We start from the raw sequence: 24,962 nt of genomic DNA, 5'->3' as shown, positions 1-24,962 counted from the left end.
GTCTCGGTTCTTGGGGGGAGTCTCCCTTTGGATTAGGTTGGTAATTGTATTTTCTTTGAAATCCGTTGGAGATTAATACATTTGTGAGAGTGTGTAATTCAGTTTTCAGGTGGTCTTTGTAGGCTAGGCATTTGGTTCTGGAGATGAGGGTCTTGGCTACAGAGTTGATCTGTGCAGGGTGGTGATGGGATTGTGCATTTAAGTAGCGGTTGGTGTTTTTTTCCCCCCCCGGTAGATGGTGTGTCCTAGGGAGCCATTGGTTTTTTTATAGATTAGGACGTCCAGAAAGAGAAGTTGGTTGTTTGCTTCTATTTCCATAGTGAATTGTATATTGGGGTATAGGCCAGGGGTGGGTTTCTCGCCCCGTTTAAACCGGTTAGGTTGGAACAGGGCCGGCAGTGTCCTCGTGCACGCGCGCAGCGCACGCATGCATACTAGCATCTGTGCGATGCTCCAGCTGCTCCTGGAGGATCGCACAGGCGCTGTATGCGTCCTGCGCATGCGTGGAAGTGCAGAACTTGTCAAAACCGGGTAAGGAACGCGGGCGGGCAGGTGGGTCCTTCGCCGTTCCCAGAAGTTACTTACTTCCGGGTTCGCCGACCAACCGGTTCGCGGGGACCGCCGTGAACCGGCTGAAACCCACCCCTGGTGTAGGCTATTGAGATCTGGACAACTTCTTCACACATCTCAGCACCAATCAGCACCAATCTACCAATCATGTTACAACCACACAACGAATCATTCCACTTACTGAAACAAAGTCTGCACTCCACACACCCCCACCAAGATTTATAGAAAGACAGCAGCTCCAATCACGCTTTAAGCCCAAAACCCAGCCTGAAGATGGTGAGTGAGACCTCGCCGAAATGAGGGAAACAATTTCCATGGTCATATGGCCATCACGGCTATACACCAAAGGCTCATGGAAGGCTATTACCTTCCCACCAAAGTGGTATCTATTTATCTAATTGCACTTGCATGCTTTCGCACTGCTAGGTAAGCAGGACCTGGGGCAAGAATGGGAGCTCACTCTGATGTGCAGAGTTAGGGTCTCGAACCTGAGCTGTCAACTCTCTAGCTGACAAGTTCAGCATCTTTAACTGCTGAGACATTGCACAGTGTGTGTGTGTGTGTGTGTCTTTACAAAACCCACATTTTCTGTTCTTTCTACCTCATCCTCTATATTCACAATCAAGATGCCTAAATTAGAGACATTGGTGGGAGTCACCCAACAGTTGCCAAATCTAGATGTGACGTTGTTGTTGTCAAGCGAACACAACTGCTGTGGTTTGTAAACTCCTGTTTTTAATTTAGCACAATATATGAGCCAGACATTGTGGATGGTTCAAGAAAACTGTGGCCAATAAGCAAATGGCGGCTTTTTATAAAGTGTGAACTAGCACCTAATTTATTTCAGGGATATCAGTTTTGCTATAGGCCTCATCTTTAAGCAGCTTCTGCTTCCAAAAAGTGGGGAAAAGTTATAATCTCTAGTTTAGAGGAGGCTACTAGACAAAAAAAAAAAAGCAAGATGGTCAACTGCTCCATATTGCTATGATGAAATGCAACTGAACTGACTTGCAGATTGTAACTCATCCTTAGGAGCACTTTAGGATCCTTGGTTCCTATGTTGACTGACCCAATATAATCTTATGTGGGAATGACCTTGCCTTGTTCCTTCAACTACAGTGACTTTGGAGTGTAGCCTGTTGCCTGGTCATAGCACAGGATTGGCAAAGGTTTGCAAGCAACTATCCATAAATTCCACAAACTCAGCACGTGTGCTTAGTTTTTGGACTAGATGCAGAGGTGGAGCGGTTCGGCCAAACCAGTAGTGGAAATCGCAAGTGGCCCCACCCACCTGCCCACCCCGGCTCTACGGCATCCCATTTAGGCCCCTTTTTTAGGAAAAGCACATGTGCTGAAGGCAGAGCACATGCATGGATGCGGCGCGTGCAAACAAGCGAGGGTGCCGCACACTCACATTTGCAAACTGGTAGGGAAGGTAAGTGAATACCACCCCTGAGTAGATGACCTACAAGGTTCCTTCCAACTGTGTTAATCTAGTGTGGCCTGCAAACCCAGGAAATGAGGTTAGTTGATTAAACCATAGTTTAAGTTCTGGTAAGCATTTCTTACAATACAGCCATCGTCCTGCATAGAAAATGGTGAACATCCACCACTATCAGCCCCCTAACCAGCTTACTAGGGTGATCATATATACCTTTGTGCTATTCCTGTAGATGGGGTGACTGACGTTGCAAGCAAGGCCTTGAAAGTCCTGACGACGAAGCATTGAATTACACTGCAGGATGACGAGAGCATTGTACTGGGAAAGGAGAGAAAGGGTGGTGAGATTCGGTTTTTATGGCTGCGACTTCCTCCTTTCCAACTCAAGACCGGTTATCGCCCTGTGGTGGGATGTGGTCCAGGGTCACAGGAAGGAGGGGCACTTTCCCAGAGGGCAAATAGATATGGTAGCAGAGCTGTTCTGACCCTAGGCTTCCAGATAAAGCATAAATCATAATCTTAGTCCCCCAAACCCTCTTTTATTTATATGGCTGCAAATTATGGTCATTAACAGCAAGGCTTCACAAACAGTCTGTGAAGGTTCCGACAGATGTCTGCTCGAGTTGCCACAGTCTTTCAAGGGAATGTTGATAAACACCCACCTTATCTCCCTGGAAATGCTGCCAGAGACCTAATTGCCAAATGCAGAGCAAGGCCAAACTAGCACAGTCAAACAGAACTTTTCAAAGCTTGAACCAATCAGATGAGCTAATTGCTTCCTGCAAAAACTCATGTCCCATTCACTCCTCTTTTATGTCTTTTATGGGAGGGGCCAATCATCTCCAAGCTTTATTCCCAAGTTGACTGTGTTTTCTTAATTGTTCTTGCCTTCTGGGCAAACTGGGAACAGGCTCCCGTTGTTCTTCTGCCTCACTGATGTCAGATTTCAGAGGGTCTAAATAACTACCAGATGCCTTGATCCCCTCTCTGCCTCCGACACAGAGCCCTCGTCCAAGCCTTCCACAGACTCCAGGACTAGCTCATGTTTGTCCCCAACTTCCTCACTGTCCGAATCTGCTGCCAGCTCTGCGGGCCACAACACAAACTTGGAATATCTGGTAGTCAGGAAGAGGGTGAAGGTGGAGCCTCCCTAGCAGTTTACAGAGTGTACTTATGCAGATAATTGCTTTACTCTGGCAAGATTCATGTCAGGCCCAAAGAACGAAAAATGAAATGTGGAGTTACGGGTAGTCCTTGGCTTATGACCACGACTGAGCCCAAAATTCCTGTTGCTAAGCAAGAGAGTTCGGTCCTCTATTAACCCATTTTTCTTGGCACAGCTGTTAAGTGAATCCTCTCAATTAAGTTAGTAACACGGTTGTTAAGTGAATCTGGCTTCCCCAATAACTTTGATTGTGAGAATATCATAAAAATGATTACAGGACCCCGGGAGACTGCAACCCTCATAAATATGACTCAGTTGCCAAGCCACTGGGTTTTGATCATGTGACCACAGGTATTCTGCATTGGTCATAAGTGTGAAAAACGGTCATAAGTCATTTTTACAGTGCTGTTGTAACTTCAAACAGTCAACTAAACAAATTCCTATAAGTCAAGGGCTACCTATACTTCTGAATACCGTATTTTCACCCATATAACCCGCCCACGCAAATAACCCGCACACGCATATAACCCGCGGGTTTTCCGGATCGTGTAAAATATTTCCCGTATACCCTGCCCACGCATATAACCCGCCCACGCATATAACCCGCGACGAGTAAAAGAGAAGGGAAACAGCTGAGATCGGGGTGGGGGAAGAAACGGAGAAAGAAGCCTGCGCAAGCTGGGGAAGAGGAAAGGAACGGAGGAGAAGGAAACAGCTGAGATGGGGGGGGAAGAAACGGAGAAACAAGCCTGCGCAAGCTGGGGAAGAGGAAAGGAATGGAGGAGAAGGAAACAGCTGAGATCGGGGTGGGGGAAGAAACGGAGAAAGAAGCCTGCGCAAGCTGGGGAAGAGGAAAGGAACGGAGGAGAAGGAAACAGCTGAGATCGGGGTGGGGGAAGAAACGGAGAAAGAAGCCTGTGCAAGCCTCCGATCGTGTAAAATATTTTCCGTATACCCCGCCCACACATATAACCCGCAGGGGGGCGCTGTGCATGCAAAAAATGCATATAACCCGCGGGTTATATGGGTGAAAATACGGTAGTTCTCTATCGTTGTTCGCCTACAACAGAATCTTGCCAGACCGAATCTGTATAACTATAGATATCCTCTGTGAATTGCTAGAAGGGCCTGCTTTTGCTCTCTTCTTGCCTTCCAGACATTCCCAGCTTTGCTGTCTCTTTGGCCTCTGGGAAAGAGCCCCTCCTTCCTGCAGCTCCAGACTGCATCTATTTATTACGTTTATATGCTATCCATCTCACTATCAAGTGACTTTGGGTGTCTTACAATGTCATAAAATTCTCTCTCTCAGCTCAAACCGCCTCACAGGGTGGTAGTTGTGAGGTAAACAGGAGGAGGAAGGTGTGTTGGATATGATCGCCACCTTGAGTTATTTATAAAAATAACAGAGGCAGGATACAAATAAATAATAAAGCAACAAGATGGAAGAATTAGAAGGTTTAAAACATTAACAATGTTCAGCCTTAAAAGTTAAAAGATTAAAATTCTCAAGGAGCTGAGTTAAAAGGACCATTCATTTCATTTCATTTATTTGTCTTGTATGCCGCCCACTCCTGAAGGACTCCGGGCGGCTCACAATAGACAAGGGAAGGGGGATAAATAGACTTTAAAAACACAACATTCACAATTTCCGTGGGGCTGGGTCTTTCACAAGTCCCTCGGCCTGCTGGAGCAGCCAGGACTTGGTGGCTTTGTGAAAGGCCGGGAGGGTAGTAAGGGTCCGGATCTCCACGGGGAGGTCATTCCAGAGGGCTGAAGCTGCAACAGAGAAGGCTCTCCCCTGGGGAGTAACCAGCCGACATTGGCTGGCAGATGGAATCCGGAGGAGACCTAACCTGTGAGATCTAATCGGTCTGAGGGAGGTAATCGGCAGGAGGCGGTCTCTCAGGTACCCAGGTCTGATGCCATGTAGGGCTTTATAGGTTACGACCAGCACCTTGAAGCGAGTCCGGAGACTAATGGCTAGCCAGTGCAGCTCGCGGAGGATAGGTGTGACGTGGGTGTACCTAGGTGCACCTACAATCGCTCGCGTGGCTGCATTCTGGACTAACTGAAGTCTTCGAACACTCTTTAAGGGCAGCCCCATGTAGAGCGCGACCATATGTAAATGGGATGCAGATGGAATCTTCCAAGCTACTAACCACCTCCATACAAGTAGTCCTCCATCAGGCCCCAAAGCCAATTGGCACAGCCAGGTTTTCAGTCCCTTTCAGAAAGCCAAAAGGTGGGGTGGGGGGGGAAGGGATCCCACCTTGAGGGACAGGATTTTTCATAAGATGGGAATCATGGCAGAAAACATGGTTTTCTCCCTAAGCCCTCCAGTTGGAATTCCCTGGCTGATGGAATCCACAGCATGCCCCTTTGACCAGATTGGGTGGGGTGGGTTAATCCCATTGGGGTGAGACCCATGCCATAGAGCAGGGGTCCCCAACATTTCTGGGTTGGCCCTGGGAGGGGTGGGGAGTAATCTTTACATGTGCATGCGCAAACAGGAGTATGAGTGCACGCTCAACGCAAACAGGGCCATGAGTACCTGTGGGATGCTAGCGCCCACGCGATACTGCAACACTAGTGGGGGGTATGCACTTGCGCCAACGATAGTGCCCATGCAATGCCACAATGCTAGTGCGACTGGGGAATATGTGCACTCGAGGTCATGAAAGCACCCATTTGATGCACCAGCACAAATTGGGGGAGTGTGCGCTCATGGCGATGATAGTGCCCATTTGACCCCACAACACTAGTGCGAGTAGGGGGTGCGGGCACACACATGTATTGGCCAGCCACTCAAGTGGCCCAGTGGCTAACAGAACATGACCCAAAGCCCACAGGTTGGGGAACCCTGCCATAGAGAGGTTACAGTCGCCACATAGCCTACACTTTTGGGCCATTAGAAACACTCCTTTTTCAAAAAACTCAAACTCTGTGGCTTTTCCTTTAGCCCAATTCTTCGGACAGGTAAAAAGGGAGCTGCTGAAATATATGCTATTCCAGCAGGCAGAATCATGGCACCAGGGGTGGGGTGGGGGTGGAAGGTGGAGGAATACACCCACTGCAAAGTCCTGCGTTTGAAAAGATGGCATACATACTTTCAGCACTGAATGTTTGCGGAAAGAAAGGCCTGGCAACAGAGGCACGTAGAGCATCGTAAAATAGGCATCTTCCCGCTGATTCACCAGTTCCAAATTCATTTCTAGTGGATATTGAGGAGATACAACCAGTTCCTTAGACCTATTGTACAGGAGCAGAAGTGGATTAGTGCTATTCCGTTCCCAGTTTCGATAAATATACAGAAAACAGAATCAAATGCAGAATAACAAGAGTTGGAAGGGACCTTGGAGGTCTTCTAGTCCAACCCTGTGCTTGTGCAAGAGACCTATACCATTCTGAACAAATGGCTGTCCGATCTCTTCTTAAAAATCTATTCCCAATATGGTTTTACTGGTATAATATAAAGCAATATTAGCGCTTCACATGATCTTGACAGTATCCTTCTGTTGATGCATCCTTGAGGCAAGCTTGCTAAATAGCCACAAGAGTGGCTATTCAATGCAATTTCACCCTGGAGCCTTTAGAACTGTAAAAACTGGTGTAGAAGAGAAAGAGTTTCTGAAAGATAATTTGTTCAACTCCAGAATCTAAAATCTCAAGGATTTTTCTCCATAGCCATGTTTGTCATCTTTGGCTTCACTCAGCTTCACATTAAATTTCAGTGTTTTACAAAGGATTATTAAAACAATCTTGCAGATAGTCCTCACTTAACAATCACAGAGCCTAGAATTTTGGTCGATACCTTTGTAATCATTAAGTGGATCACTAAGTGACTTGACTTTATTTTATGACTTTTACAAAGTGAGTCACTATAGTCATTAAACAAATCATTTGGATGATAAGCAGATCCATTCTCTCAAATGCATGCTTTTTGTACCAGAAACTGGGGGAAAAAATCGCAAATTGCATTCAGAAGCCCATGGGATGCTGCAACCAGTTGTAAATATGAACTGCTTGACGAATGCCTGAAATGCGAACACATGACTGAAAGGGGTGGATAAGTAATTTTCTGGGATCCATCATAACTTTGAACAGCCATTAAGCAATTGATGGTGAAGTGAAGACTGCCTGTTATTTAAAACCAGGCTACATAAATGTGGATTAGTGTTGATGAAACTGAAACCTTGCAGTTCCTAGACAGCTTCTGATTTTTCTCATATTCTTTGAAGAAAAGTGACTGAGGGTATCAAGGAATTTATACTTACCCTGAAGAATGGAAGGTGATTTTCAGGTCGGCCACACAGATGTCATCTGTTCCACAGTTCTTGTCAAAAGGAATCTGTTGTATTTGATAAGAGGAAATATTTACACATATCCAGTGTAATATCTTACCCTGCTAACATTCCTTGTTATTCTTCAAAGACCTTTCACTTCTCATCCATGAGGCTTCTTCAGCTCTGACTGAATGGTGGGGAATGGAAGGATTTATATTCCTTACAGACAGCTGGTCATTTGCGTCCTTTTAGAGAGAGTCATTGAGGCCACCTGGAGACTTGTCTGTGTCCTCAGGGTCACCTGAGTAGTGCAAATGGGTGTGGAGCGTTCTTGGAACTGCTGAAAGGACATTATTGTAAACTGGAGATAGATGATGTCACATTTATTCCCCTCCCCCACTATTCAGGTGACCCTGAGGACACAGACAAACCTCCAAGTAGCCTCAGTGACTCCATAAAAGAATGCAAATAATCTGTTGTCTACAAGGAATATAAATCCTTCCATTCCCCACCATCCAGTCACAGCTGAAGAAGTTTCTTGGGTGACAAGCAAAACGTCTTCAAAGAAAAACCAGAAAGTCCAGTTGCCTCTTGAAAAAGCACCTTGGAGACAACCATGACCTGGATGATTGAGAATATCCATATATATATTTACCCTATGCTAAAATATGCCAGGTTGAGGCCCATCTCCTGGTTTCCTCCCAGATGTCTTTAAGATGGTGGGAGTGGGATTTGCTCTCGTTTTACATTCTAGAGGCTTGTTCTGTCACTGTCAGCGGGAATGGTCCTGGTAGTTCCTTGATTGGGTTGCTGTGTACTGTTAGCTTGTTGGGCAGTTCCTTGATGGGGGTATTGTTTGTGTCTTGATTGTTAGTCTAATGTTAATCTTTTACTCAAACAAGCTAACAGTAGCAAGAGCCCAATTAAGCCATTCCCACCAATACTGACAGAGCAAGCAACCGATATATAAACAGAGAGCAAAGCCTATTCTCTGCTGGCACTGATGATGTTATCCACTTTGGTATTGAAATGTCTGCCAGAAAACAACCAAGCTCAGAGAGCAGTAAGGACACCACCGTTCAACCCTGATTTACATTCTCTTCTTAAAGGTAAAGGCTCCCTTTGCACATATGTGCTAGTCAGTAATGGGATTCAATTTTTTTTACTACTGGTTCTGTGGGCGTGGCTTGGTGCGCGTGGCATGGCTTGGTGGATGTGGCAGGAGAAGGATACTGTAAAATCTCCATCCCCTCCCCACTCCAGGGGAAGATTACTGCAAAATCCCCATTTGCTCCTGATCGGCTGGGACTCGGGAGGCAGAGAATAGATGGGGGCAGGGCCAGTCATAGGTGGTATTTACTGGTTCTCTGAACTACTCAAATCTTCTGCTACTGGTTCTCCACAACTGGTCAGAACCTGCTGGATATCACCTCTGATGATGCTTCATTCCTGACTGTAGGGACAATAGCAGTAATAGCAATAGCAGTAGACTTATATACCGCTTCATAGGCCTTTCAGGCCTCTCTAAGCGGTTTACAGAGAGTCAGCATATTGCCCCCAACAATCTGGGTCCTCATTTTACCCACCTCGGAAGGATGGAAGGCTGAGTCAACCCTGAGCCGGTGAGATTTGAACCGCTGAACTGCTGATCTAGCAGTAGCCTGCAGTGCTGCATTTAACCACTGCGCCACCTTGGCAGTGCAAATCTCCGTTTCAAAGCCAAAGAGCCAGCACTGTCCGAAGACATCTCTGTGCTGAAGGCGCACGGAACACTGTTACCTTCCCACCAAAGGTGATTCCTATTTTTCTACTTGCATTTTTTACAAGCTTTCGAACTGCTAGGTTGGCAGAAGCTGGGACAAGTAACGGGAGTTCACTACTACGGATTCTCTTCTGCTTATGGCTAAATCTGTTATTCCCCCCCTTACACACAAACAAATAAGGTCTCACCTCCACCATTGTCCTATTGCTTAAAGGATTCAGAATAGGCCTAGGAAGTCCACTCTTCAGCAAACCATCTTCCTCAAGGGACAAATTCACAAGGAGCTTGATGGCTGACAAGTAATCCTCAATGCAATTCTGAAAGACAATGACAGGAGCTGCTTAAGCAAGGATTCTTGTACGGTAATGTGGCTGGTAACCATCACATTAGCAATATCTGGGGGCAGACTAGCCAACCTTCTCAAGAAGATGCTTCACCAACACACAAGAGGTAGAAATTTAGAATCTATGAACAAGAGATTTAACAACGACTTTTGATTTACCGTGATATTAATTTCCTCCAATACACACACTGGCTTTAGAGAGATTTCTTCGGCTCCGTTTATAATATTCTTGCCATTCCTAAATTCTCCCCGGTATTTCACCCTGTCTGGGTCAATCTCCAAGCGGAACAACAGTTTTGCAGACAGATGCCCTAGAAGGAAGAAAATGGCTGATGTGTAAAAAGCTGGGCAGATATTCTGCAAGTCCTCTGCCTATTTTGATGACTATAACAGCAAATCTCTGGATCCTGTTGTATTGAAAATACAATTCCCCTCCACCAATCCCATGCCTTAAAAAAAAAAGAGTAACAACCAGGAAACAGGAAGTAAACAAGTAATCCTCATAAGTTTCTTTTTTCAGGTAGGCCATAATTTCAAACAGTCTCTTACCAACCGATCATAAGTCGAGAACAACCTACACAAACTGATTAAAAACAATAAACATTTTTTTAAATAGAAAATATCATGAAAATGGATGCTATCTTTCCTTTTAGATAATTAAAGACAAAATTGTGCTAAGGGGAATAAGTATTAGAAGGAATTGTCACAAAAAGTCCCCAAGGGGTTTATTGCAGGTAGTCCTTGACTTACAACAGTACATTTAGTGACCGTTCAAAGTTACATCACTGAAAAAAGTGACATGATCGTTTTTCCACTTACAATTGTTGCAGCATCTCCAATGTCACATGATCAAAATTCAGAAAGTTGGCGATTCACGTTTATGACAGTTGCTGTGTCCCAAGATCATGTGATCACCTTTTGTGACATTCTGATAATGTCAATGGATAAACCAGATTCACTTAACAACCGTATAACTAACTTAACAACTGCGATAAACACAAACACAAACTTAGCAACTGTGGCAAGAAAAGTCATAAAATGGGGCAAAAACTCACTCAACAAATGTCTTCCTTAGAGATATCAATTTTGGGCTCCATTGTGGTCTTATGTTCGAGGACTATCTCTATAAGCCGGGGGCCTCCAAATTTGGCAATTTTAAGACTTGTGGACTTCCAACTCACAGAATTCCCCAGCCAGCTGGCTGGGGAATTCTGGGAATTGAATTCATGAGTCTTAAATTTGCTAAGTTTGGAGAGCCCTGTTTTAACCAATTGGAGGCCATTCATTAAGAATGCCAATGCCATTGCTGCCTAAACAGAAAACAATTTTTAAAAGGAGCAACATTGGAAGCCCTGGATAAAAGACACAGCTGAGTCCAAAGCCTTGGTAGTGCATTGCTTAGCCTAATACCACCATGCCATTTTAAGTGAGGAAAAAAATGAATATAACAAGACACAAACACAGAAAACACACAAATGTAATGGGCTGGCTGTTAGAATATTCATGACTGGGAGAGACATGGTAACAAGGTCAGCCAATGAATAAGCATAGCAACTAAGTCAGCCAATGAGAGCTTAAACAGATCTGAGTCTGTGCTGAGAATCGAAACTGAAACTATTCTGCTTGCTCTGAACTCTGAAATGAAACTAACAATTCTCTCCTGCTTGTGTTCTGCTTGTAACTTCTACCACATTGAAATAATCTACTATTGGTATTGTACATTTATTCATCTGTTATTATGTATATAAACAAGTTAATGAATCCAGCTAAATCTGTTATCTTTCTGTGCTTTCTGGATTTGATTTTTCTGCAACAAACTCTGACACTGGCTGATTCTACATTTGGGTTCTTTCTAAAGTTGGCCATTTCATAGGGAAGCAACTAGCATTGAAGAAACCATGGACTGTTTTGTCTTGTCCTCATATCACTCGCTGTGCAACCGATGTGAATGCTGGATTGTTCTCTGGATCAGGATCAGTCCAGATGACTCACCTTTGTAACTCTCTGTGGCAAAGCTGTTATTGAAGCAGATCCTAAGTTTCAAATTTATATTTTGCCAGGATTCGCTATTCCCAGTGCATTCAACATCTTTCACTGGAATTTCCTTGGGCTCAAAAGTAACTTGTGTGGCCACGTTAACAATTGGTCTGGATCTGCAAGTACCACAAAACAAAAATATTAGGGAAGAAAATGGTAAGTGAGCACCTGTCTACCCTAGATGAGTTCAAATCACCAGGACTGGACAGATTACACCCCAACACTTCAAAAGATAGGCTTAAGATACAGAAGGATCTTGACAAACTTGAACATTAGGCACTATCTAATAAAATGAAATTCAGTGGTGAAAAGAGTAAGGTTCTACATTTAGGCAAGAAAACCAAAATGCACAGGTACAGTATAGATGGTATCTTCCTCAATAGTAGTAACTGTGAGAGGGATCTTGGAGTCCTAATGGACAACCATTTAAATATGAGCCAGCAGTGTGCAGCAGCTGCCAAAAAAGCCAACACAGTTCTAGGCTGCATAAACAGAGGGATAGAATCAAGATCACGTGTAGTGTTAATACCACTTTATAATGCCTTGGTAAGGCCACACTTGGAATACTGCATTCAGTTTTGGTCATCACGATGTAGAAAAGATGTGGAGACTCTGGAAAGAGTACAGAGAAGAGCAACAAAGATGATTAGGGGACTGGAGACTAAAACATATGAAGAACGATTGCAGGAACTGGGTATGTCTAGTTTAATAGAAAGAAGGACTAGGGGAGACATGATAGAAGTGTTCCAATGTCTCAGGGGTTGCCTCAAAGAAGAGGGAGTCAAACTATTCTCCAAGGCATATGAGGGCAGAACAAGAGCAATAGGTGGAAACTAATCAAGGAGGGAAGCAACTTAGAACTGAGGAGAAATTTCCTGACAGTTAGAACAATTAATCAGTGGAACAGCTTGCTTCCAGAAGTTGTGAATGCCCCAACCCTGGAAGTCTTTAAGAAGATGTTGGATAGCCATCTGTCTGAAACGGTATAGGGTTTCCTGCCTAGGCAGGGGGTTGTACTAGAAGACCTCCATGAACCCTTCCAACTCTGCTATTGTATTGTATTGTATTGTTTTGTTTTGTATTGTATTGTATTCTACTAGTCCCTGTGGATCAAAGCGTCTACATTTAGGTGTTCAAAGTTCAAAGTTACAACAGCAGTGAATAAAATTACTTTATATTTTTTATGACCGTTGCAATATTCCCCACAGTCATATAATCAAAATTAAGATACTTGGCCACAGGTTCATATTTATAATGGTTGCAGTATCCTGCAATGGGAAGGCCAGTTTCACTTAACAACCATATTATTAACTTAACAACTGCAGTGATTCACTTAACAACTGTGGCAAGAAAGGTCATAAAACTCACTTAGAAAATACCTCAGTTAACAGCAGAAATTTTGGGCTCAGTTTTGGTTATAAGTCGGACTATCTGTAATTATAATTTAATTTGAGAAATAATTTCCCAGCTCAGACAGATTTTTATCTTCCTAAAACCAGGGATTTTATTTCTAATAATTTACCCTCCCCATCTCAGCCAATTAAAGAAAGGTCAGTCACCTTTCACAAAAGTAAGAATGTTGTACTTTCTCTTTTCTCACAACTAATTATTGTTAACAAGAGTTAGAATTTTGCTTTATTCTGCCTTTAATGTTAAATTCTACTTTTGAAACAGAAGAAAGAAGAAGTAAAATCAGATTGTTTCTCTTTCTGAAGCTACATGGTATTTAACATAAATTTCAAATTCCTCATCTTCACTACTTAAACAAAAAGTGTATTATTATTTTTTGTTATTATCAATTATTTTTCTGAAGCCCCAGGAAAGGAAAACATAATCTTACAAATATCTAAAGCCTATTTTTCTTTCTTTATAGTATCTTTTGAGGGTAACAAAAAGTGAATTGCTTCCTACAAGCTGGGAAATTTCTATTCTGACATTCATTTAGAACAGTGGTTCCCAACGTGGGGCCCATGCCCCACAGGGGGGCAATTTGATTTTTAATGGGGGCAATTTGATCCATGTTTAAACCAAGTTAATAGCCTTTTAGGCTTCCTCTGCATTAGTAGAGTTCAGTTTTTGAGTGAAATAAGAATTATACGTCACGGGGGGGGGGGGGAGCATCAGGATTTTAAAGATTTTTAGGTGGGGCACGGCCAAAAAAAAAAAAAGATTGGGAACCACTGGTTTAGAAGTTTATTGTTATTTCTATAGGAAATGAAAACTCCCCTAATAAGTTCCTAATTTAATAAATATGGTAGTGGAAAAAACACTGAATATATTGTTATGTGTCCTGCAATTGCTCTTTGCTTCACTTTCTGGTCTTTCTTTCACTTTCTGAAGTCTTATGGCCTCATCTGGGTCAACCCAAGAACATGAACTCTCAGTCACTTACTGGAGAACCATCACCTTTCCCAAGGCTCCTACTGTAATGCTGATGAGACCATCTCCACGGAGATCTGTCTTTCCTTGGATGGACTGTCCAAAGTATCTCAGACCAGGAGAAATGCTGGCTCCAGTGATTCTCTGCAGGAGATAAATGCTGTTGACTTAACTAGAAGTAAAGTTCCAGACTGGAAGAGCCTTAGTCTGATTCTTTCAGAAAGCTGGTGCTTCAAAAACTAACATTTTAGACTGCGTTTTACTGTGTTTCTATTGCCACGTTTTAATATATTTTATAACTTCCTTGGAATGACAATAGACGGTCATCCAAAAGGTGTTTTTTTTATAAAAAAAAGCTATTCTTCCATGGAGTGATTGACAGAATAGATGCAGGACTTCTTTGGTCAGTCATGTTGGCGCTGTCTATTCAAAGACATAGTTGACAAACAGAAGAAACCTTGTGGACCAGGAGTGTCCAACCTTTAAGACTTGTGGACTCCAACTCTCAGAATTCCCCCACCTGAGTTGAAGTCCAGAAGTCTTAACGTTATCAAGGTTGGATGCTCCTTGCTGTAGGCCATCAACTTTCTAGTTCTAATGTGCTGCCAACCCAAAACTGACTTTCAGAGTGTGAAATGAATGTGTCAGAAGTGTTGTATGAACCCTTGTTGATGCATAGAAATGGCCAGGCCAGTGTCCTGGCGAAATGTCTATGGAGATTCCCAGTCATCCTGGTCATGGTTGTCCCAAAGGTGCTTTTTTAAAGAGGCAACTGGACTTTCTGGTTTTTCTTTGAAGACGTTTCATTTCTCATCCAAGAAGCTTCTTCAGCTTTGACTGCTGACTGGTACTCAGAGCTGAAGAAGCTTCTTGGATGAAAAGCGGAACATCTTCAAAAAAAACCAGAAAGTCCAGTCGCCTCTTGAAATAAACACTTTTTGGAGTCTCCTAGCTAGTTAAGTGCCCTGGGCTCATAGTTTATTTCTTTTACATTTCTTATTTGTTACATCTTTCAAACTGATTTCCCCCCTTGGCAATTTTACACACACATCCATGTAGCTTCACTGAACAATACGGAAAGACTTGACTATTAGTGTCTTCTGAGATGCCTACAGCTGTAACACTTAGTAGTAATCCAATTATTACTTTGATCTGATCAACTTAGCTTTGGAGATCAGTAATGAACAGCTGGATGTGGCATGTTAGCAAATCTCTCAGGTAAACCTAGCATGCAACACCGTTGCTGTAGTCACACCTGGCTGTACTCCATAAGCAGAGTCTTCTCGAGGTTATTGTAGATGTAGACAGCTCCCCTCTCCTCATCCTCTAAGGGAGCTCCTATAGCCACGTCCGTCTGTCCATCCCCATTGACGTCTGCCAGATCTGTGATGGCTGCTCCAAATCGGCCCAAGGGGTATCCTAAATCCCCATTAAATTCTCCAAGGAGAACGAGATTATCCTGGAAAGAAAGGTGTCTTTGAGATAGCATCCACTCTCCAAATCTAGAATACAATGAGGGCATCTCCCAGATATGTGGGATATGTACAGGTAGTCCTCGACGTACAACCATAATTGAGTCCAAGAACTCTATTGCTAAGCGAGACATTTGTTAAGTGAATTTTATTCCATTTTAACAACCTTTCTTGCTTCCGTTGATAAGTGAGTAACCCAGTTGTCAAGCGAATCTGACCTCCTTGTTAACTTTGCTTGTCAGAAAGTTGCAAAAGGGGGTCATGTGATCTTGGGACTTGGCGACCATCCTAAATAGGAACCAGTTGCCAAGCATCTGAATTTTTGATCACATGGGAATACTGGAAAGTTCATAACTGTAAAAAACAGCCATAAAGCCACATTTGTCAGTGCCACTGTAACTTTTGAACTAAACGAACTGTTTAAGTTGAGGACTACCTGTATCGCCCTGCCCATTTTCCTGACTCACCTCTTCCCAACCATATGCGTAAACCTGGCCTCCTCTCGTTTCGGTGAAATATTGCGGGGCCCCGATAAGCAGCAGGTCTGTTTCTTGATCACCATCTATGTCCACGGCACAAAGCACTCCTCCAAAATAGGATCCAGTCTGCAAAAGGGGCATCAAAATGCATAGAATGAAGAGGCAGAGTTACCAGCACAGGAGTCCTAATGATAGATAATAACAGTTGATCTTTGTACTGTGCTTTGAAATGATCATGTACATCTGTTTATGTATGTATATAGCATGTTTATATGTGCATTAAGTTTGTGTTTGGTTAGATATACACTTTTTCTTGAGAACAGGCTGTAAAAATGACAATAAAATTATTTTATCTTGTCCTGTCCTGTCCTGTCCTGTCCTACTCTACTCTACACTACCTTACCCTACCCTACCCTACCCTACCCTACCCTACCCTACCCTATCCCTATCCTACCCTACCCTACCCTATCCCTATCCTACCTTACTCTACCCTATCCCTATCCTACCCTATCCTACCCCACCCTATCCCTACCTTATCCTTATCCTACCCTATCCCTACCCTACCTTACCTTACCCTATCCCTATCCTATCCTACCCTATCCCTACTCTACCTTACCCTACCCTACCTTACCATATCCCTATCCTTTCCCTACTTTACCTTACCTTACCTTATCTTACCTTACCCCATCCTATCCTATCCTACCCCTATCCTACTCTACCCTACTTTACATTACCTTACCCTATAATTATCCTATCCTACCCTACCTTACCTTATCATCTTATCTTATCTTATTTACATCATCTGACAAAGTCTGGCCTTTTTGAACATCTGAACAGACATTGTGAGTCTTAACACATTGCATTTGTTAATTGACAAGGTATTTGTAATCTTTTCCCTTGAATCTTTATCTGCAAAATTATCCCATCTCTCTACCATCACTGTCCAATCTCTCTCTCCCCCCCTCTCACTTTCCCTCCCTCCCTCCCTCCCTCCCTCCCTCCCTCTCTCTCTCTCTCTCTCTCTCTCTCTCTCTCTCTCTCTCGGTACCCCATGTTTAACCATTCCATGCACCTGATGAAATGTGCTACAGCTCACAAAAGTCAACCACTGCTATCTACTAGGGAAAGAGAAGGAGAAGAATCCTGATTAGGTTTTCTTGGTCCACCATGATCGTCCTTTTGCTATCAGGGTTTCTCAACCTTGGCAATTTCCAGGTACGTATATAGATGTCAACTCCTAGAATTCCACAGCCAGCCTAGCCACTGCAGAGAATTCTGGGAGCTGAAGTCCGTTAACCCTCAATTTTGCAAGGTTGGGAAACATTGGCCTAGTTCTAACAATGATGCTAGGCAGCAGTGGACCAAAATATCTAGAAAGTTCCTTATAACTAGAAGATCTTCAAAGTTCCTTTCAGCCCTATGATTCTATGATTCTTTTTTTCTCTCCTTTACCTGTTGCCCTTTAATTTCTTGCTTTAAAGTCCAGTTCTGAGTTTTGGCATCAACCTCAAATATAAGGACCCTTCCCATATGTTGGTATCGAGGGGCACCAACGGCGTAGAATGCTTTCTGACGATGCTGGAGAAAACTGAGTGTGTACCCTGTGAAGGTTAAAAACATGGATGGATGGACATCCCACAGAAGGGTTAGACCAATGTTTGTCAATCTTGGAAGCTTTAAGATGTGTGAACATCAGTGCCTTAAAATCATGCTGGCTGGGGAATTCTGGGAGTTGTAATCTACAGATTTCCCAGCTGCCAAGATTGAGAAACACTGAGTTAAACTGGGGGCCTTTTGCACAACAAAGCAGCATCTTCTTTTAATTCTATAATAGTGAGGATTAGACACTCTGCCTGGGTTTATACACTGTTTTACACCAAATCTTGTTTCACTACGGCTTCTTAAATAAGATAGCTAGATTTACAAATTACATTCGGTTTGGTGTACTTACTTAGGAAAGTATATCAGAACAACTAGGCTCATTTAGCATACTTAACCAGCAGGCCATGGTTTATAAACCACAATCCCTGAGTTCACACATAATGTTAAATTGCTTTTTTTAACAACTGATATTTAGAAACTATATAAACTAGTGAATGTGAAACTTTCAAGGCTACAGGCAAAGATAGATAGATAGATAGATAGATAGATAGATAGATAGATAGATAGATAGATAGATAGATAGATAGATAGATAGATAGATTGATTTCACAGGGCAAAAAAACCCTTCATGTGGGTTACTATAGCCCCTTTATACCCGAAGGCTTATTGAATACTATTATATATAGTCCTCAAATTATAACTATTTGTTTAATGACTGTTCGACGTTACAACCACACTGAGAAAGTAACTTATGACTCTTTTTCACACTTACGACTGATGTAGCGTGCCCATGATCACATGATCAAAATTCAGACACTTGGCAACTCATATTTATGACGTTACAGTAGCTTGGGGTACATCAGTTTTTGTGACCTTCTGAAGAGAAAAGCTAATGGGGAAGCCAAATTCACCTAACAACCGTGTTACTAACTTAACAACTGCAGTGGTCCACTTAGCAAGTATGGCAAGAAAGGTTGTAAAATGAGGCAAAACTCACTTTACAACTGTTCTCACTTAGCAAGAGAAATTTTGGGCTCAGTTGTGGTCGTAAGTCGAGGAGTACCTGTATTCATATTTGTGAATAATTTTAAATGCAAAGGTAAAAAAGGTTCCCCCTTGTACATATGTGCTAGTCATTCCTGACTCTGGGGGGTGGTGCTCATCTCTGTTTCAAAGCCGAAGAGCCAGCGCTGTCTGAAGATGTCTCCGTGGTCATATGGCCAGCATGACTAAATGCCAAAGGTGCACAGAACGCTGTTACCTTCCCACCAAAGATGTCCCCATTTTTCTACTTGCATTTTTACATGCTTTCGAACTGCTAGGTTGGCAAAAGCTGGGACAAGTAATGGGAGCTCACTGCGTTACGCAGCACTAGGGATTCGAACTGCTGAATTGCAGACCTTTCTGATCGACAAGCTCAGCGTCTTAGTCACTGAGCCACCGTGTCCCTAATTTTAAATGTATCTGTAACAACAAGAAGTAACCACAAGATTGAAAGACAGGTTTGACTCATAACCCTATGTTCCATAGGAAAGATGGTTATATACCACCCAATTCTATAGGATAAGCAAAACAACAAAAAACTAAACTTCAGTTTGTATAAACATCCAGATCCATCTTCTGTAAATTGGCACCCAGAACAGCCACAATGCTCAGCCAACATATGATGATGGATGGGAAAGAGTAGTCCATATTATATTGGGATGATGGCATTCTCTACTCACCCAGGTAGGCACCTTCCATCTCTTTGCGTACTGAGGGAGTTGTAATGAATCTTTCACCGGCAAAATCCTGCTGCTGCTCTAGAATGCCCCCAGCCCAGTTGTCAGCACCCACAGCACCAAGAATCACATGATCCTGCAGATCAAAAGATCTTGCTTTAGCAAGGCAGATCACAAGGAAGCATAGATGGCAATGTTATAATGCAGGGGACTCCAACCTTGTCAACTTTAAGACTTGTGCACTGGGAGATGATCCCAGAATTCCTAAACCAGCGAAGCTAGCTGAGGAATTCTGGGAGTTGAAGTCCACAAGTCTTAAAGTTGCCACGGTTGGAGACCCCTGTTATAATGTGCTCATCTGGAAGTGTTCTCAGCCCTGATTTTGCCCTTAAAAACAAATATTCTAGAGATGATGAACCCCTACCAGTGTTTATCAATTTTAAGATATGTAATCGTCAAATCCCAGAATTCCCCAGCCAGCATGATCTGGTCATGTGATCAAAATTCAGGCACTTGGCAACTGGCATATATTTATGACGGTTGTAGCATCCTGAGGTCACATGATCGCCATTTTTGATGTTCCCAGCCAAAGCCAGTGGAAGAAGTTGGACTTGCTAATCAGCTGTGTGAGTCACTTAACAATTGTGGTGATTTGCTTAACCACTGTGGCAAAAAAGATCAAAAAATCAAGCAAAACTAATTTAACAACCATGTTATTAGCCATGGAAATTTTGGTCCCAATTGAGGTTATAAATCAAGGACTACCTGTATATTGGGGAGGGGGGGTGTCTTTCCAATCCTTCAGCCTCACCTGGGATATATCTGCACTGAATCCGCTGGATGACAATTCCAGGTGGAAGGATCTGCTGTCACTGGTACCTGTGATGAAGAAAGATAGGGATTAAAAAAAAATTGCCCATTTCACAAGGGGTGAGAAAGTAATATTGTGTAATACGTTAATCAGTATTCAACTAGTGGGGATTATATGTATATGTTTTAAGATTTCTGGTTGAAGACTTCTATCGTGGTGCTATCGGATGCAAAGAGTGGGGCTCTGCAAAATCCCTTCATTGGAGGGCCCCACAAGGGGCTAAAGTCATCCTGTAGGGGTGACAAAGGATGGAGGAGTGCTCCGCAAGTTGCAGAGAGCAGCGGCTCTCCTGCTTTACCCAGGGCTAATTCCCTCTCATCTGATGATGAAGAGGAGAGGCAGCCATTATGGCTGCCGTGAAGCTGGGGTAGCCAAAGAAACAAAGAATGTGCTGGAGTGGTTTGGATAAACAATGACTGGAACTGGGTGAGGTGACTTTATTTTTTACCTAAAACCTACCCTAAACAAAATAAACTCTGAAAAAAAGACTCTGAAGAGTTTTTTAAGCAGCGAACAATTACAGAGAGAAAAATTATAGACCTGAAAGAAAAGGATTTTAAGAAGAGATGCAAAACTTTAAAAACATAGAAAGATTGGATCTCTAATTTTTATTGACAATAAGGCATTTTAAAATGCTGGAATTACTTGTCAGAATTTTGACTATTTGTTTGAACAAACACAAACGGAACCTATTCGAATTTGTGCAATGTTGAAGTTAAGCTAAAGGCGCCACCTATAGGTGAATGGAATAATTATATTCCTATAATCCTGGGAAAAGACTGATAAGACAGAGGAGAAAGTAGAAATAACACCTAGAAGGCTGCTGTGCTATCTATTGCTCTATTCCTTATCTACTCTATGACTACTGGAGCTCTAATGGTGAAAACACAGAAGACATCTAATTAAAGTGACTTTCAAATACCAGGAGTTATGATTGTACTCATAGAATGGATTTATGGAGACATTTGAAAACTTTCCTGGATTACCTAAAAAAAGCTATAAAGAACTACATTACTGTATTCCCTGAGGAGCAACATCAGGACTGAGTAAATGGTTTACAGATCAACTTTATGAGGGCAAAGACAATTGAGACTTTGGGGCAGTGACAGACCATTGACAGACTATTGATCTATATTTGAACTTATCAAAAGAAGATAAGATGTTTCAGCAGGGGGAGATAAATGAGATGTAAAAAGAAATGTATCGATGTTTCAAACATTTATGATATTATGACAAGGAATCAAAGGGAGATGATGGATTTAATGAATAACATAAATGGGAAGCTAAAAAGTGCTCCACAAGGGATAATGAATAATGACCAAAAAGCCCAGGAAATAGAGGATATAACAGAGAGACCAGGGAAATAGATAAAAGGAACAAATTAACAAACAAAACAAGAAGATAAGAAAGAGAAGGTAATAAAACTAAACTAAAATACCAAAAAATTATACTGGATAAACAGAAAGATATTTTTCAAAAGAAAATAGAGATTTGGGCATATCCTCTAGAGGCTTGGCAGCAAAAGATAGTAGAGATGGAAGAAATACTTAAGTTAAAACAGGAAATATGTTTATAGAGATGAAGACCCAAGGGAGGAATTTGGGAAGCAAGTCAAAAAATGAATAAGAATTGAAATATTAAAACGGGCAAGATATGATGGATAGAGGAAATGTTTTGTAATACAAGATTGGCTTTACTAGGCGCTAGAACAGAGGCAGAAACAAGAAATAGGGGGGATATTATTATGCATATTTTATATAACATATTAAAAGCAATAGCTAGATATAAAGATTAGATTTTGAAAGATGGTAATACTACGTATATTTTAATGATATTGTTATTGTCACTGGAATGGGGGACTAATATTGAATAACTAAATAATGAAGACCTGGAAGAAGGCGGGGCTTAGCAGTGAGAAGATGGATTTTCAGGCTATTCCTGAAATTCCTCTATTCTGAAGGAAATTGGACGGTCCTTTTTGGACCCAAGTTGTCCCAGAGAGACAGTGAAAGGTTGGAGGAGATCCAGCGACCCCAGAGACGTTCGCAAAGTCCCCGGGGGGGTGGTGGAATTTAACCTCCTTTGCCAGTGACTTCTGGATTAGCTGTAAGCTAACCGAAACTGCAGGTTGCCCCTAAGAATGGCGTGAGTGTTTCCAACTGGTAAGATTATTTTATTACTCAGAGAGACACGGTCCGCATAAAAATCTAAGCTAATTGAAACCAAAGAACAGAAGAATCTAGCGGCGAATTGGATCTCTTAATGGGTTTATGGACTGTGGATACCCTATTTCTTAAATGTTTTAAATGCTACTTACATGGACAAAGGAAAGATTACCTCAACATCTTCTCTGACTCTCTGTAAGTGAGCTGTAAACCAATTTACTATAATTTGGCTTCCTACAACTTGACACTTTTATTGCTTGGCTGGGTTGGTCTAAGATCAGATAAGATTGTACAGTTCCCAACTTGTTTTTACTTGCAAATACCTTAAAGCCTCTAAAGGAAAAATATTAACTGTGTCACAAATATGGCGTCTATGCAAGTTTCAAATGACTCTTTTCAAATGATTTTTTTCCGCATTGCAAAAGCTCTCTGATACGTATGACAGAATTGAAAAAAAACTGGACTATTTGCTGTTTTTAACATCAAAATATGAAGAAAAAAGTGAGGATGTTGAATGTTTGAATGTTCCTGAAATACAAACGAAGGATGTCAGAAATGAAGATTCTCAATTTGCTGACATTCCGGGCATCTGGTTTAAAGATTCTCAATTTGCTGACACTCCGGGCATCTGGTTTACTTCGGAGGGAGAAAGAGATGCAACGTTTGAAGGGGGGGCAGCCATACAGAAGATTTATTTCAAAAGACAGAGCGCAGGAGGAATGAGAAGCATTAAAGAATTTATACTTTATGAAACATCATTTGCAAATCCTTCGATACCACCACTGAGAATTAAAGACAAGTTGAAAAGTTCAACAAGCGTAGGACAACGTGTAGGACATTATATGAGAGGCATCTTAAGCAAAAAGGTGCGAAGATATTCCTGTTTGGACTTGCTTATAAAGACTTTGTAGAACTTGATCCACGAATGGTAATAGGATTAAGGAGGTTTTGTGATTGGAGAGACACAGGCTGATAGATGGAAGAATACAACTCAAAATTAGCTAAACCTAATTATTTTTATTTGTAATAGACATAGTTGAATAATAATTGATAATGACAGTAATGTATATAATGTGGAGTTGATATGATAAATAATAATTGGATATGAGAAGGGAAGGTTAGAAATACTTTTGGACTATATACAAAGGTTATTAATCACAATAATTATCACTATTAAAAATAAAATAAAACTATATACAGTTAAATGTTAACTAATATGGGGAAAATGTTATGATATACGATATAATTACATAAAGAAAGGAGAATGATAATAAGCTATATACATGGAAGATGGAATTTTTGGTATTAAATATTATGGATGTTTAGCTAAAACAGGATATGAGGATTTGATGTTAATAGAGGATTTTACAAACAAGTAAATGAAATGTTAGCATATGGTTATGGGTTAAATCTTTGGCATAATTAAGGATGAAAGATGTTTAAATAACTGTAGTCAACTAAAAGTGGAGGTATAATGATGTCAATATGGTAAACATTTGAGTCAAGATATTTGAACTAATATGAATTAATAGAAGAGATGTACCAAAACATGTTGTAACCAGCTGATATACTTTTTTATAATATATACTTGTGGGTTTTTTTTCCCTTTTGTTTCTTCTTTTTTTCCCTGCCTTGTTTTTTGTTTTTTGTCTTTTTTGTGTTTTGATTTTTTCTTTTCCCACTGGTGTGGGCATGTGTTGTTTATGTAACAAAAAATAAATAAAAAAATAAAAAAATAATAATGAAGACCTATATTTTAACATAAATATAATAACATTACAACTACATAAATATGATCTAAATAACAAATTGCATTAATACTATCACTATCACTTGTATTCAAATGAGTGATACCCAGATGCCTCACTGTTCATGTATTGATATTGATGTATGTATGTATGTATATGTGTGTGTGTGTGTGTGTGCATGTCTGTCTGTCTGTCTGTCTGTCTGTCTGTCTGTCTGTCGGTGTGCTCGACTTACCTTCAATAGCAAAGATATTAGACTGGAGATCATTGAAGCTGTCTTTGAGCTCATCAAAGCTGGCAAGAATTTTAAAAAATTGACTTGTGGGTTCCGAGGCAATCCGCTTGAGATTCTCTTGGGAATCAGGTGAATTAAGGTGATTACCAATCTGGAAAGACAAGGAAGGAATTATTGAGATAATATTTTGCATTTCTATAGTCAGTCTTTGAAAACGTTGAAAGATGCAGAAAAAGGAAAGAGCAATAAGCGGGTGGGAAGCAGTAAAGAATCAAGTACAGTTCGTCCTTGACTTACAACAGTTCATTTAGTGACCATTCAGAGTTACAACGGCACTGAAAAAAGGTGACCATTTTTCACACTTACGACTGTTGCAGCATGCCTATAGTCAGGTGATTTACATTCAGACGCTTGACTTAAATTTATGACGGTTGCAGTATCCTGGGGTTATGTGATCCCCTTTTGCGACCTTCTGACAAGCAAAGTCAATGGGGAACTCAGATTCATTTAACAACCGTGTTACTAACTTAATTACTGCACTGATTCACTTAACAACAGTGACAAGAATGGTCATAAAATGGGGCAAAGCTTACTTAACAAATTTCTCACTTATCCAAATAAAGGATATAAATCCCTTTTTTTAGTGCTGTTGTCACTTTGAACAGTTGCTAAACAAATGGTCATAAGTTG

At 41.5% G+C, this 24,962-nt stretch overlaps 1 protein-coding gene across 1 annotated transcript in view; it reads right to left on the bottom strand.

The window, feature by feature from the left end:
• The window catches only part of ITGAL (integrin subunit alpha L), an 88,033-nt gene that overhangs the window by 15,630 nt on the left and 47,441 nt on the right, over positions 1-24,962 (bottom strand). The window contains exons 9-21 of the mRNA XM_087714046.1: positions 24,273-24,423; positions 20,065-20,132; positions 19,257-19,389; positions 17,383-17,531; positions 15,919-16,056; positions 15,235-15,438; positions 13,993-14,123; positions 11,556-11,716; positions 9,723-9,874; positions 9,409-9,537; positions 7,450-7,523; positions 6,283-6,424; positions 2,225-2,329 (exon numbers count right to left, since the gene is read on the bottom strand). Of these exons, the coding sequence (XP_087570172.1) occupies positions 2,225-2,329; positions 6,283-6,424; positions 7,450-7,523; positions 9,409-9,537; positions 9,723-9,874; positions 11,556-11,716; positions 13,993-14,123; positions 15,235-15,438; positions 15,919-16,056; positions 17,383-17,531; positions 19,257-19,389; positions 20,065-20,132; positions 24,273-24,423 (1,737 nt within the window). The remainder of the gene's footprint in view (positions 1-2,224; positions 2,330-6,282; positions 6,425-7,449; positions 7,524-9,408; positions 9,538-9,722; positions 9,875-11,555; positions 11,717-13,992; positions 14,124-15,234; positions 15,439-15,918; positions 16,057-17,382; positions 17,532-19,256; positions 19,390-20,064; positions 20,133-24,272; positions 24,424-24,962) is intronic.

The sequence above is a fragment of the Thamnophis sirtalis genome, unplaced genomic scaffold (assembly GCF_051295495.1).
Source record: "Thamnophis sirtalis isolate CommonGarterSnake01/CBP01778 unplaced genomic scaffold, rThaSir2_p1.2 scaffold_4, whole genome shotgun sequence".
Classification (NCBI taxonomy): Eukaryota; Metazoa; Chordata; class Lepidosauria; order Squamata; family Natricidae; genus Thamnophis; species Thamnophis sirtalis.
Note: the sequence above shows the minus strand (reverse complement) of the source record. Positions and strands in the feature narration are given on the sequence as shown.